The sequence below is a fragment of the Patagioenas fasciata genome, chromosome 1 (assembly GCF_037038585.1).
Source record: "Patagioenas fasciata isolate bPatFas1 chromosome 1, bPatFas1.hap1, whole genome shotgun sequence".
Lineage (NCBI taxonomy): Eukaryota > Metazoa > Chordata > Aves > Columbiformes > Columbidae > Patagioenas > Patagioenas fasciata.
In genome coordinates this window covers 53460484-53475618 of record NC_092520.1, presented here as the reverse complement: position 1 = coordinate 53475618, position 15135 = coordinate 53460484, and the positions used below count along the sequence as shown (strand labels likewise).

The 15135-nt window shown below is 36.2% G+C and overlaps 1 protein-coding gene across 2 annotated transcripts in view; it reads right to left on the bottom strand.

Moving 5' to 3' along the window:
• GPC5 (glypican 5) overlaps positions 1-15135 on the bottom strand; it is a 668409-nt gene that overhangs the window by 534330 nt on the left and 118944 nt on the right. For both annotated transcript variants that reach the window (XM_065844183.2, XM_071806651.1), the window contains exon 5: positions 11702-11827. In XM_065844183.2, coding sequence (XP_065700255.2) covers positions 11702-11827 — 126 coding nt within the window. The remainder of the gene's footprint in view (positions 1-11701; positions 11828-15135) is intronic.

Below are 15135 nucleotides of genomic sequence, written 5' to 3'. Positions count from 1 at the left end.
AAACACATACCTCTCAAATTTAGAGAGAAGGATGCTACAGGGGATCATGTAAAAGGCTTTACAGAAGTCCAGATAGTCAACATCTGTAGCCCTTCCTTTGTTAGAGCTGATTTTTTTGTTTGTTTGGAAAGAAAGTTTTGCAGCAGAAAGTTCATCTATTTCCCAAATTTTCTGATGTTATCAAGGTATTATAATTACTTTGAATTAATGGCAAACAGTAAGATAAAAGCAAAAATGTATTTTAATTTTACTAAATGCAATTTTGTATAGAACAGCAATGATATTTTGAGACAGATGTGGGTAATAAAAATACCACGTCTTATTAGAAACCTGGCTGGCTTTCACCTACCAGAAGACTTCAAGATTTTTAACACAATTTCCCATAGCTGAAATCTATTCTTTTGATAATGTCTGTCCTCACACTTAGCTTCCCCAAGTGGAAGCTAACTTCAGAGTGAAAACTCCACTTTTGTTGAATCATTTCAGCAGATTTCAGTTGACAGATTTCATTTATCCATTAAATTTGCCTCCGCAAAGTTAATACAGTTATGGAACTCATCTACCTCCCAATAGAGTCAATTCATTACAGTTGTGTTCAACACCTAACTGACAGAAAAAGTAAATCCGACTACAGTATGTATCTGCACCTCTTAATTGCAGGCAGACAGGTGAAGGTGAAGCAGCATTACTCCCAGATGCACACAAGTTTAATGCATAAAAAATATTTTATACACACATATAAAAGGGAAAAATAAACTTACTACACTGTTTATTTATCAGAAATTGAGATTTCCTAGGACATGAGCTGTTCTGTCCCCAGAGAAAAAATTTGTTCTCTTCCTACAAAATGATCTTATAATGATCTTATGTATTCAAGGTCTATTTAATGTTTATAGAAAAGAAAATTAAAAAAAAAAAAAAAAAGAAAAAAGACAATGCACATCCCAAATAGTTTAGAGGTGATGGAAGTATTAGAGAAAACTGCTCATTTGAGCAACAACTGTGGGATCTTTTTACATATGGTTCTTTTCATGTATTCCACTACAATTTGTGTACAGAACTGGGACAAGAGTTTTTCTTGTCATGAGCATCTGACTCATCGTATGTGCTGTATCTATCATGGTGAACTGTTCCAATGGCAGTGTTGAAGCATCTGCCACGTAGCCTCTCTACAGAGGAGTTCAAAGCCTAGAGAAATGCGAAAGAAAGAAGCAGTGAAAAACAAGTCAGTGAGCTTCAGCTGATGTTCAGGAAACTTTTTTTTCTTTTACCTTCAGTAAAAGGTCATTTTCTGGTGACACTGACCTGAGGATAGTGCACAGTAGTGCACCTGTAGCTACAGACTCCTGAGGCACAAGGTGGAAGTGACACAATTCTGTACTTTCTTTCTGATAGTTATGAAATATGCTTTGAATTGCCTCTGTTTGTTCTCTTAGGGTGGAAATATTTTTCTATCAGACTTACATGTGCTTGAGGGCAAGATTCAGATCACCTAAGCTCCACAACTCCTCTGTGCTGCTCACTCCAAGTGATCACAGTGATTAGAAGTAGCCGATCCACTTGTACCATGTAGGATGTGTCTCCCTCCGTTGACTGTGCAGACCCAAGAAGTCCAGATTACATGTGTAAATTCTACTACATAGCTAAAGACGTCAGCTGAATTTCCAAATGAAGCCTTCCTCGTATATTCAAATACAGCATTATCAACATTTGAATGCAAAATAATCAACTGTATTGACTGAAACATGAGCTAAATTATTTTTCATTATAAAATCTTTCACAGGGCTCTAATCAAATAAACAACTTATGGCTGTTTGACTCAAAATTTTTTTTCTGCAAATATATTACTTTACTAAGTAAACATACAAAGAGGTGTCAGAGTCTAGCTATCAGATCTTGAACTGGCTGGTAAAGAAATTCTCATTTGAAAAATTAATTCTCTAGATATAAAAATATGGATTTGAAATTCAATTATCAATGCCAAGATCTCTGCAAATACAGTCTGTACTGTCAAAAGGCTGAAGGGCAGTACTCCAGAATGAGCTTTCATTGATCTGGATCGCAGTCAGATCTTTCTTGTGCTAGAAATATACACAGTCAAGAGCCAGTTGCCCTTATCTTGGGATTTGTGTTCAAGGAATTGAAGACAATATAGCAATAATCTGCAAATATAGGTGGTTTCTGCTAAAAAATAACTATAATGGTTTATACAATCTCTCTCCTTTAGCTGCTGTCTAGAACCCTTGCGCCATTCAGTACTGCTCTTCTATTGTTCAGTACTGCAGTTTGTTAACTGAACACGTTTAACAGTTTCCAATGGAAAATGAAACATCATATCAAAAACATTCTTTGATAGGATTTTTTTTATTCATTTTTATTTATTTTAAACAGCTTCTGTACAAGGATTTCAGGAGGCACTGATAATACGCTATTCTTCCCTGAGTGGAACAGAACATGTTGCTTTCGAAACTTCACTTGGAAAATACTGAAGGCAAAAATGCAGGTACTGAAGTAGCAAAATATCATTACATTTCTGTGTGGGATACTACACTTTCATAAATAAAATTCTTTCTGAATTAAAGTAGCTTCACTTCAGTTTATTGTTGATCCAAGTCAAAGATGAACTAACATCACTGATTTCTAAATACACAGTCTTCACTAATTCAGGTTAATTTTCCAGAATGCCCACATGTGGATGAGTGCTAAAAAACTTTGGCCCTGCAAATGCAGTCCCAGAACAGAAACACTGAGAACAAAATTATCATTTTAATGAACATAAGCCAACTTGTGCCTCCCATCCTATAATTCTAAAGGAATATAAGAAGAAGTTGAGCCGCTAAGGAAGATAAGAAACCGTAACTTTTATTAAAGAGAACAGATGACATGGAATTTTGAAGCAGATGCTCACAGACTCAGAGTTGTGAATGGCAGATTAGTTTTACTTCATTAAAGAGGATATAATGATTCTTCTAACTAGTAAAGAGAAAGAAGAATTTGATACAATTGGAAAAAATTCTATTCATTTCTAGAAAAAATAATAAGTGAACTCACTCTTTCAACGCATTAATAGTATTATATGAATATCATTTTTTTATCATCAGTATTACATAAATGACATTAACAAAATCAAGCTGTACGCATAATAATCTGCAGAATATGCACCATAATATGACTATATAAAGTAATTTATTTTCTTATATAAAGAAAAACTTACCGTAAACTTTCACAATTAGACACATAGGAAAAATCAGTGTTTTCACATAAGAATCCCAACCAATTTCCAGATCCCCAAAATCACCCTGCTTAAGTATCTAAATCAGCTGTGAAAATGTAAAAAACAAAAACCTTCACATAATCTGAGTTTCAGTATCATGTTTTCACAGTTGGTGCAGGATGCTCAATGAAAATCTGATCTATAGCTGTCAGGAGAAAAGTCTTCAGCAGATGCAACACAGTGATGTGAGGGTTTAAAGGAACCCCTGTAAATGTTGCAGTGCTGAACATGGTGACATGCAGTGTTTATAGAGGACTGCTAGGAACACTACAGTGGAAGAGGACCCCACAGAAGATATTTCACAACCCAAAATATCTTTTAAATTCACTGAGAGTTGTATTAAATTGCTGTGGCCAGAGGTGATTAATAATTTGGTTTGAGAAATATAAAATGTTTAGGAACACCACTGAGTGAAATTTCACTAAACTTGTTATTTGAAAGGTATCCTGTATGGCAAAGTCAAATTCAGTTAGATAACATTCATTTCCTAGGAACTTCAGTGAGGCACAAATGCACAAATAATCTATCTAGTATAGTCCTCTATGATTCATAGCTATTTATTTTACATTAGGCTTATTTTTTAACTATGTAGCAAAGCCTCTTGCATGAATTTTCCTTGGTATTAATATGAAAACTTATTATACCAAAAAGGAGAGGATAGATTTTTTTATTTCCCTACATCGTTTTATGTCATGAACTATGGTAAAGTAGTCCTGAATTCCTTTGGAAAACCTCCAAGAGTCATCAGGTCATTTATACTAAATTCTGAATGAAGTCTACTTTTCAAAGGCTGTGAAAAAATGAAAGAACAAAACACTCCAAAATGAAGGTATGAAGATGACAGAATTCAAACACATAGAGTGTCCTTAGCCAGTGTTCTTTCTTATGCCTATTTTTCGGACAGTCTTCTGTGACTCTATAAATGCTCTTATTTATTTAACATGGCTCTAATAATGTTTTTCAATTCAAAAGTCAATATATTTTGTAAATTATTACCAGCTTAATGAAAATTAATTCACCCAGTATCAGAAACCTTCTATTATAACCCCAGCTGTGCATGACAAATGATTCAAATGTCTCTAGGACAAACACTACAGAGAATTAGATACTTGCTCATCAAACAAAAAAATCCTCTGGATCATTTATTTTGAGGTCATAAAATGCAACACACCTTTTGTTGTTTTCAAATAATTGAATAAATTCCATCCTGAAATGTCATGAGATTTATCTGAGCATATATTGAAAACTGATATTACCATTATTATAGAAGGAATGATTTTATTTCTATATCTCATGACAAAATAGAGGACAAACCTCATAATACAAACTAAGGGATTAATATAAACAAAGGACTACAAAGATGATTAGAGATCTGGAGCATCTTTCTTATGAGGAAAGACTGAGAGAGCTGGATCTGTTCAGCCTGGAGAAGAGAAGATTGAGAGGGGATCTTATCAATGCTTATAAATACCTCAAGGGTAGGTGTCAAGAGGATGGGACCAGACTCCTTTCAGTGGTGCTCAACGACAGGATGAGGTGCAGTGGGCACAGACTGAAGCACAGGAGGTTCCATCTAAACATGAGGAGAAACTTCTTTACTGTGAGGGTGCCAGAGCACTGGAACAGGCTGCCCAGAGAGGCTGTGGAGTCTCCTTCTCTGGAGACATTCAAACCCCATCTGGACACATTCCTGTGAGATCTGCTCTGGGTGAACCTGCTTTAGCAGGTGGGTTGGACCGGATGATCTCCAGAGGTCCCTTCCAACCCCAACCATTCAGTGATTCTGTGATATGCCATTTCATTTTCTACCCTAATGTCAGACTTGGATCTCCTAAAAACAAATGACACAGAGATCTGAATTTCATCTTTTATATAAACTACCTGTTTTTTGTATAATCTGTCATCAAGCCACTATCCTTCTTTCTTCTAATTTTTGTCTTTTTCTGGAATAAATTTTTCATATTATATTCTCCACTATGATTTCCAAATTCATTAAGCTACCTTTAAAATAATATTTAATGTTTCTTAAAATGAAAGACAAAAAAAGTTACCTCCAGAAAAACAGTAACTGAAATAACTATTATGTATTCACAGAATCACAGAATCGGCTGGGTTGGAAAAGACCTCATAGATCATCAAATCCAACCCTTGGCACTAAGTGCCATGTCCAATCTCAGTTTAAAAGCCTCCAGGGATGGTGAGCCCACCACCTCCCTGGGCAGGCCATTCCAATGCCTGATCACTCTCTCCATAAAGAATTTCTTTCTAATATTCAGTCTAAATTTCCCCTGGCAGAGTTGAAGCCCATGCCCCCTTGTCCTATTGCTAACTGCCTGGGAGACCAATCCCCACCTGGCTTCAGGTAGTTATAGAGAGCAATGAGGTCACCTCTAAGCCTGCTCTTCTCCAGACTAAACAACCCCAGCTCTCTCAGCCTCTCCCCATAGGTCTTGTGCTCAAGTCCCTTCACCAGTCTTGTTGCTCTTCTCTGGACCCGCTCCAGCACTTCAATATCTTTCCTGAACTGAGGGGCCCAGAACTGAACACAATACTCCAGGTGTGGCCTCACCAATGCAGAGTACAGGGGAAGGATCACTTCCCTTGTCCTGCTGACCACACTATTTTTGATACAGGACAGGATACCATTGGCCTTCTTGGTCACCTGGGCACACTGTCAGTTACATGTTCGTGCCAGAAATAGGAATGCCTTTTGTTTTCTATGTTGACACAGAAAAATGTATCATAAGCCCCTCTCATTCTTCTGACAAGTAAAGTAGGATCAATATGAAATTATTCTTGACTGGGGGGGTGGACAGTGGTAAAACTAATGGTGTTGCTGACTAGTCATCAAATATATCCTGATGTCAGCAGTTTTCCAAATGAAAATATATAAATTGTAATGAAAAAAATCCTCCCAAATTCAGGGAGGATCTTTGTAGCCCTGTGTGCTTATAGGTCAGATGTCCTGATTTTTCATTACAGCCCAGGCACCATATGCTGGTGACTTCACTTCCAAGCGTGCCTAAAGGTGCAGCAGCAATTCAAAACAAAAATATTTCTGATTCCAGGCATTTGGATTTAACAATATATTTAATTTTAATGTTCTTTACAAAGTATTGAGCCTATAAGCACCCTTATGCACCATTTACCTCTTAAGCTGATTCAATGTTTTGGTATCTGAAAGCTCCTGGTTAGCTTGCCATGGAATGCTACTGGTGTTAAGATTTTATGAGGTCATGGGAAGACTTAACATTCACAATTCTGGGTCAGGCATTTCTAAATTTGCAGGTTCTGAGGAAGCACATATTTACAGTTGTTTTTCTCCATGCATCTGTTGCCGGTCCTTGTTGGCAACAGTATATTAGGCAAAGCAGTAAGAGCCATTATGGACTGTTCTCTCATTTCACAGTGCTCAGGTAAATCTTTTGCATAGGTGGCAAGACTTTGATGGTAGTTTACATCCTGCCTCATTATAAAGTGAGGACTAGTTCAAATAGAGGAAAACTATGAGGAATTCATTAGAATTCCTTACATCATCTTTTATCTTCTTTTGTTGTCTAAGAATGGATTCAGGATTGTACTTGTTTCAGAACATTTAAGAATCAAAAGACAAAATTCCTTTCCCCAGTCTAAGAGCTGTACTAAAGCTAAGCATTTATTTGATGATAGATGCTTATTATAATCACTTTCTAACAACTTGCTCAGCAATTAAAATCAATCATGCTGTTTAATTCCTCTTCATTTGGATATTCAGATACATGTTTCATATGAAACTCTTCCTTCCAAACTTGATTAGCTGTTTTTAATAATCTCCATTACTCTTGAATCCTTCAATATGCATAATTTTACTATTTTCTTCTCTCACATCTATTTTTATTTCAGTGGAATCACTGGTATCAAAGATGTACTGTACATATTCTGTTCTCTGTGGATTTTTAACCCACCTCTCTTCACATTCTAGTCAGGCACCTTGGACTACCAAAACTGTATAAATATCAGTTAAACCACCTCTCTTTCATGAATGAGAACAACATCAGTCTATTGGCACAATTCCTGTTATTTTAGCTTTAATGTTAAGGTGCCACTGAAATTCTGAACCGATGCATGCGATTCATCTCATATGCTTTGGTAGAGTGTAACTTATTAATTGCAATTACTCTTTCTTCATTGAATCTAATGAATCCCACAACACTAAATTCCAGGTACTTCATTGTGGCACCTAGTTATGTCTTTAAAAGTAAATTTTTAATTTCATGCCCAACCATGTGTAGTCACACAATTGGGTAAAACAGTGGAAGAGCTAAAGACTTCTCTCATTTGTCCTCTTCCTCATTCTGTGGTGAACCTTGCGAAAGTAGTTTTGCTCCTGCATGTCCTGCCTCCTACCAATCTTGTCTGACATGAATATAAGAATTTGGGGATTCTGGTCTCAGTTAAAAAGCATGAGTCTACACCATGTGACAGGTTTGATTCAGAACAATTTCTAGTTTCAGAATCAAGGGCCATATTGCAATGGCATTGCCATTTGATTAAAAAATAATAATAATAATAAAAAGGCTTAAACCAAAATGGAAACAGCTGAAGCATATGAAAAGTAAACTGTTAACTAAGCTTTCCTTTCAATAATACCCTGTTTTTCTTTTTCTGACCTTTTCTTATCCAGGCTTGATAATCTCTTAGGTGGTATTAGAAATGGCAAAGGCTACAAGATTTGTCTCAGATATGATATTACAGCTGTTAAAACCTTGAACTGCTTCCTTTAGAAAAATGCACACAAAATGAGAAAAAAGAACTGCTAAGATTTTAATTTTTTTTTTAAACATATCTATCTTCTGTCTCGAGGGCTTATTGCTACTTACAGCTTGAAACACAGATGCAGCAAAGAATCTTAGTGATCTCTTCAGGTCCTGACACACTGACACAAGTGTTACATAGCTTATGATACTGCTTCCTCATGTCAGACCCAAAATTGCTGTCATCATCAGCTGTGGCACATGATTTTTAAGTCAAAGACAAAACCAGACAGAAATTATGAAGAATCTAAAAACAGATACAATTTATTTATTTTTAACTAATTTGAACAATGCATACTTTCCCCCATCTGTGCCAGGAACACTGCAGAGAGGAATTCGCCATTGTTTGTATTTATTCATGTATGGAGGTGGGGGACAGAAAAAGAGAAGCGAGCAAGTGCACAGGTTCAGGTGTTCTTCAGTATTTACAGAGAAAAGCCATGATGCTTCCTCAGGTCATTATTGCTGCTAAAATGTCACAGTACCCTGGGATCATGGCCACAGAAACTAAGCAACACAGGATTTAGATAATCCTAGATTCAGAATCAGAGGGCTGAAGGAGATTTAAAGATGTTATTCAATTTATCTCCATATCTCTAAGAAAAAATTGGGATTTGCTACATCCTTTCTCTGTGCCTTCTTGCTCTGTTCTTAAATATCTTCCTTCAGGCAGATGATGGACCCCAAAACTACCTATTTTTGTCCTTTATTCCCCTCACCATTAAAAATGTTTCATTGATACTTAATAAGAATATATTTTAAATGCTTGCTACATGTCACAGCCATTATAGAAGTAGACAACAGATACTTTTCTCCCTGCTAGCAACAGTCTGTTCGCACTTGGCATTTTCTCCCAACAGTCTTTCTTCTCCAGATTAAACAAATCTAATTCTTCACTACTTTTCTGTAAGCTGAATTTCCTAGATATTTCGATTGCTCTCATAATGCTTCTGAGAATATTCTTTAAGTGTGTCACAGTTTTCCTGAAAATGCTAAAAGTGGACTCAGGCTGAGTGTTGTCAAGGCAGTTTTGAATTGCTTTCCCTGGTTTTTGGATGTTACTCATCCTTTCTAATCTGGTTTGCCTGCTCAGTGGCTCGGCTCACTGCCTCCTGTCCACATTCCCAATGCCTGACGTCGTCATTTCCCTTCACAATATCCCCAAACACAATCGCTTGCAGTGCTGCTCTTCAGTGGTTGATCGATTCATTGATGCACTTCAAATGTCAATCCTCAGCACAATCTGTGTGGCAGATCAGGAGCCTTTCTTGCTCAAACACAATCTCCTTGTTTCTGAATTTGCAGAATTTGTTTGTTTGAGTTTGTTGAATGTGTTTCTGGGGCTGAGTTTGACTTTCCATTTCTAAGAGAAATCTCCAGGCACCTCATATCTGACCTATGTGCTTCTCTCTGGCATGCTTATGTCACACGTGCCTTACTTTCACGGAAGGTACAATAGAGGTGCCTAAACACAAAAAGAAAAGAGTGTCCATTTTCCCCTAGATTAAAAGTTCTGTAATAACAATAATAATAGTAAAAAAAATAACCTGACCTCAGTCAAAGTGCAGGAAATATTTTTTCCCCTTCCGTTACAAAAGAACAAATATCAACAAAACTAAATAAAGGACATTTTGACTGAGAAACAGGGCAAAATGAAGAGGAGGAGGAGAAGAAGGAGGACAGATGTGAGCACCTTCATATAGCTACTGAAGTAGGAGAATATGTACCACGATAGATCTAGTGTACAGGTAAAGGTAGTGAGATGTAGGAACTAATCTGCAGGTCTCAGTTCCAGTTGATAACCTAAAGCAACTCAGAGTATCCTGCTCTTCTGGTTTTAATAAGCACACTGTACTTCTAAATATTATCTACATATCAGCTCTTTCAGGAAGTTAACACTAAGATTTACAGACGAAAAATATAAGAATAAACATATATTAATATATATATGAAAATAGAACATTTCAGTAAGGAAATTTACAAGTTAAATTAATATCAAAGTGGTTTTATTTTTCAGATGCAGTGCTTTTGTCACCAATTATACTTTTAGGTTGATTCACAAATAAATAAATCACACTAATTAAATATTTTTAGTCACACTAAATTACTTTTAAAAAACACTACAGTATATAATTTAGCAGAATGTTTCATTTCTGCATAAGTATTGAAGTGTCCAACCAGTCAAAATCAAACAGCATAGTATTATAGTATAAACATAGTAATAGTATAATAGTAGGATAGAAAAAAAACTAAAATGTAATAGTACAACATAATAGTATAACATAGGTTTGAAAAGATGTAACATATTAACAATAAGAATATAAGCAGCCAAAAGTAATGACACAAGAAACTTCTTCTTAGGAAAACTCTAATTACAAGATGCATATGTCAAATTGTTACTGAAACATTTGGTAGGAGTAGTATAACTCATTTGGGGAACAAGAGTAAAACAAAGACCAGGAAGTAAATTTGAGACTAAATCTCCAATATTGATATCTAAAGAAAGGACATGTTATCCTGAGAAAACTCAAAACTTTAGGATGCGGATTCCCAATGAGACTCTCAAGGGAGTCAACCAGTCATTGGGCCTCAGTGCTGCCAAAGCATTTGACTACCCATGAAGATAAAGAAAAGTAAGCCTGCAGTTGTTTGCTGAAAGGGTACTCATTAAGTTTCCTCAGGTATCATTAACCAATTAATTACAGCTCCTATCTAACTTTTTTTGAGATACCTGAAGGCTGTCACTGTTTCTTTGTACTTGGTACCAGCTACCTCCCCACTTCACAACTCACCTCACAGCCTTTGGCCACCTGCTTTGATATGACCTTTGATACCCCCTGCTAATGCATGCTGTATTAACAGCATGATTTTTATAAAAAAATAACTGCAATGAACCTTTTAATATTTTGGTGTCTGTCACCACAAGGACTTCCTGATCGGACAAATACTTGTTTTGGTGATGAGAACAATAAAGCAAAAACATAGAGATCAGCTCTCTGAAAATCCTCCTGACATCCACAAATTTTAGTGTTTTTGTAAGCTATGAAATATATTGATTCCAGAGATACACATCCATGAGCAGAGCAGTTTATTATTATTTCTTCTTTGCTGATGAATCATGTCTTCCAAGACTCTGTATACATAGAACTATACATGTGTTTCACCTTTAAAATGCTTTATCTTTGTGTCTTAACTTTTTGCTGTCTCCTGAGAAACCATATATATCATTTCATTCTTCAGAGCCAGAGAAAGTTTTAAGCAAATAGCTTGAGTCTGTTATCACACATTCTGTATTAAAAGGAACATTTTATAAAGATCGAGCTCAAACAAAAATACTTTATCTCAACTGTATTTTGTAAATGCCAGTCCAGCTTCATTTCCACTGTATGTTTAGGTGCCATAAATTTAAGGAAAAAAATATGTGAAGAACAGTAGAAATCTCAAAACACATACACAGGGGAGACGTTTTATACTGACTACAAATCACGCCTGAGAGAAGGAAAATCATGCAGCTTTTGGTTTTGAACCGACCTTAACACATACCTAGGGAAACAATGTACTTGACTCCAGTTGGAGGCTACTTTAGAGAAAGAAGAAATAAGAAAGAAAAGACAAAAATAACTCAGAAAGGTACCTTCTGACAACATCTTCTCCATTCCAACACGGGTGTCCATCGGCAGCTGCCAATTCATTACCGCACAGTTGATCGGCCAGGCCACCGTAAAAGGCTCTGTACAGCCGGAGGTGGCTGATAAATTCCCTGCACAGAGCAACATGGGAAATAATTGACAGTGCCAATCAATAACTTTGTGTGTTTCTACAAGAAGATAAATAATACGCTTATTCTATTAGTCTTCATCGATCCCAGTGATTTTTTAAATCAATTTTTCAGTTTCCTGTTAGATAAGTTTGATTTTCTGAGATACACTTCAATAGTTTACAAAGTTTTTATTCTCAATGAACAAAGTCATACAAAATACTTTACTCATGCTCTAGAACAGGAATTATTTTGCTCCAACCTGAAATTTTCTTGCACAGATGTGATACGGTTTGCAATGCTACACTTGAATATGGAAAAAAAAAAAAATCAAAAATCCTCTCATAGCAGATAAGAAAATAGGTGTCTATGAATAAGTCATCTATTTTTCAAAAGTGCTATCAACTAGTCCCCTACACAGCGTTACAAATACTACAAAGAGTATTTGATAGAGTTATAGAGCAACTCAAGTTTTAGGTAAGATAGGTTTAAGATGTAGGTGTTAAATATACAGTGCATATTGAAATGACTATCTGAAAAATGACATCAGTTTTATTATGTGCTGTGGTGGTAGGTTATAAATTATGCATTGCTATTTTAAATTACTGTCAAGATGCACAGAGCTAATGATAAGGTTTTGAACTTAAAATGAATGACTTTTTAGTTAGTATGTTTTTTAAATGGAGTGTGATATTTATGCTTATAAATTGTTTGGTTATGTATTGAAAATCTCTTCCTGGGATACTCACTGCTGCTGTAAGAAATTAAAATATTTATTCATTGTTGTTTAGAACATACACTATACTGTGTATGACCTGGAGGCACAAAGAAAAGCACTAGCAGTTTCGAATATCTCAAGTAGGGTCAATTTCGACTGTGCATCGTATAAATGTTCATACACAATATATTTTAAATATGTAAATAAGATTCATCCACACTCTCCCAGTCATTAATAGACATAACTTGTATTTCTCCATCCCAAAACACTGCATCCAGTGTGCATAGTATGTTCCCAATTTTCCTCCATTTACCATTGAGTGGGACTGATTTGGATTTTGTCTATACTTTGGATTTACATTCCAGATGAAAACTGGTGTAGAGAGTCCTCTCATAGTAAATAGTTGGAATTTTTTCTTCTGCACAATAAATCCATGTATAACGTAGAAACTGAAATAAATACAGCTGTGATAATATCTTGTGACAAACCACATTACAACAGAAAGATCATTCAGTTTATTAGTAAATACATCCTGCACAGCTAAAGTTAATACATAAGTAATGACTGATTTCAGCCCTGGTGATGTCTGACCAAAGCAGTTAGAAGGGCAGATGGTATGAATGTCAATTTTCACATCATCATCTTGTAGACCAGATAGCATGTAATTATAGGCAGCTGAGCACAAATGTGCAATTACAGCCAGTGGAAGTTGTAGATATTTCTTATCTGTTTATTTGGAAATGTTCATTTTCTTTTCAATTTCATTCTTCCTGCTAAAAGCTGTCTGCATTATTAAATTCTGGAGGAAAAAGCACTATATACTTTCAAGTTTAGACATTACTATGGAAGGTTCTGATTAGAATTTTTTTAAAATTCATCTGACAATTTTGATGTCAAAGAGAAAGCTTTTTTTTAATTCTACCACATAGTAATAGAAAATGCCAGCTTAGTTCTGATGGTAAAAATAATTTAGGAAAAGCTCAGGCAGAAGCAGTCCAACACATACTTCAAAATGTAAACTTTCATCTGAAGGCACATTTTAAAAATATTAGGAAATTATGCAACGCTTAGGAGTCACATTTAATGGATTCTTATTGTTAATTTGTTTTGGCTCACATAACTGTGATTGATCAAATCTATGCAGTTGTGGAGAAGCCTTTTCTTTCCTGCTGAAGCCTGTGAAAGCTGCAGAGAGCAACCTGTTGCCAGAAGAACATGGCAGGTAAATAAGGTGGAGTTTGACTCGGAGAATAGCATTGCCTTAAAAGCGGCTGCAAGCATTTGAAGATGTCACTCTTTCACGTGAGGAATTGTTAACAGTTGCCATGGGAATATAAAATGAAAGAGAAAGCAATTGTGACTAATAAGGGAAGAGGTGATCCAGGAGGCAGCAAATGAAGATGATATTAACTATGAAGTTGTTAAACAGAAATCTGTGTCAATGGATCTCGAACTTCCTCCCTGCTCCCCCACCTTTTGGTGTAGTGTGGCATACCATAAAGTGTTTCCAGCATCTCAAGCAGGGCAAGTCATAGGAAAACAACATTGATTTGTGTTTCTCACTGCCTCTTGTGCCCCTTAAGTTGTTTTGGACAACTTCCCTGAGGTCAATCCAGACACCACGTATTTTGAAACATGGAACAGTCCTGGATTAAGTGAGATTTTAGAATGTGGTTTCATGTTTGCAGAATGCTAGCAATCAGAAAACACCAAGAACTTGCTTAGCTACACAACACAGAGAAAATGTGCCTGTGTAATCTGTATTGCCTGATGAACTTCTGTGCTGGCTAAAGCAAATTTCTGGTTTGCATCTCTTTCCATTCCCACAATGTTCTCTAAATCCTGTGTTTGTTTGGAGGTGGTTTTGTTTTGTTTTGTTTTTTCTCCATTCTTTGGAACATGGAAGACCCTGCACTAACTAGAATGATCTGCCTTTCAGGCTCACAGGCACTTTTTCTTCTCCAGACATCAGGAGTGAGCAATTATTCCCTGCAATTCTCTCACTTCCGTTTCCTTCTGCACTGCAAAGTGAAATAAAAGGAAAAGAGGACAGAGAAAACCTCTCCGTATTTTAGCGGACACTGTGATATAAACGAAATTTCTGATTTTAACTGTGTACTTTATTTGCATAATAGCACCTTTAGTAACACTGTAATACTATCCTTACTTCTCACAGTGCTATTACTCCTTACAGTCATTAAAGACTTGATTAATTTGACTAAAGATAAATTTACTTTTGAGATGCTCTCAGCTACCCAGGATATCTGCAGAGGGCTGGAACATACGATACAGCTTACAGGACACCTGCATCCTTCTTGGCAGCAGAAGATGAGCTGGGATACCCAAGGGTATCCTCATGTGGCACTGGATGCTTGTAGTTGTGTGGGCAGTTGAACTGAGTCCTTCTTTCCATAGATTAATGGCAGATTCAGCACCTAGCTCATATGCAGTTAGGCAACTTTTACCCTTTAATGCTAAGTAAGGTATAAATCAAATCTCCAAGCCTTTGCAGTCACTTGAGTTCACTATATACCAGCAGAAGTGCCAGAAGAAAAAAATCAGCTGGACTTGCTTGAATGAGGATTTAAAGATT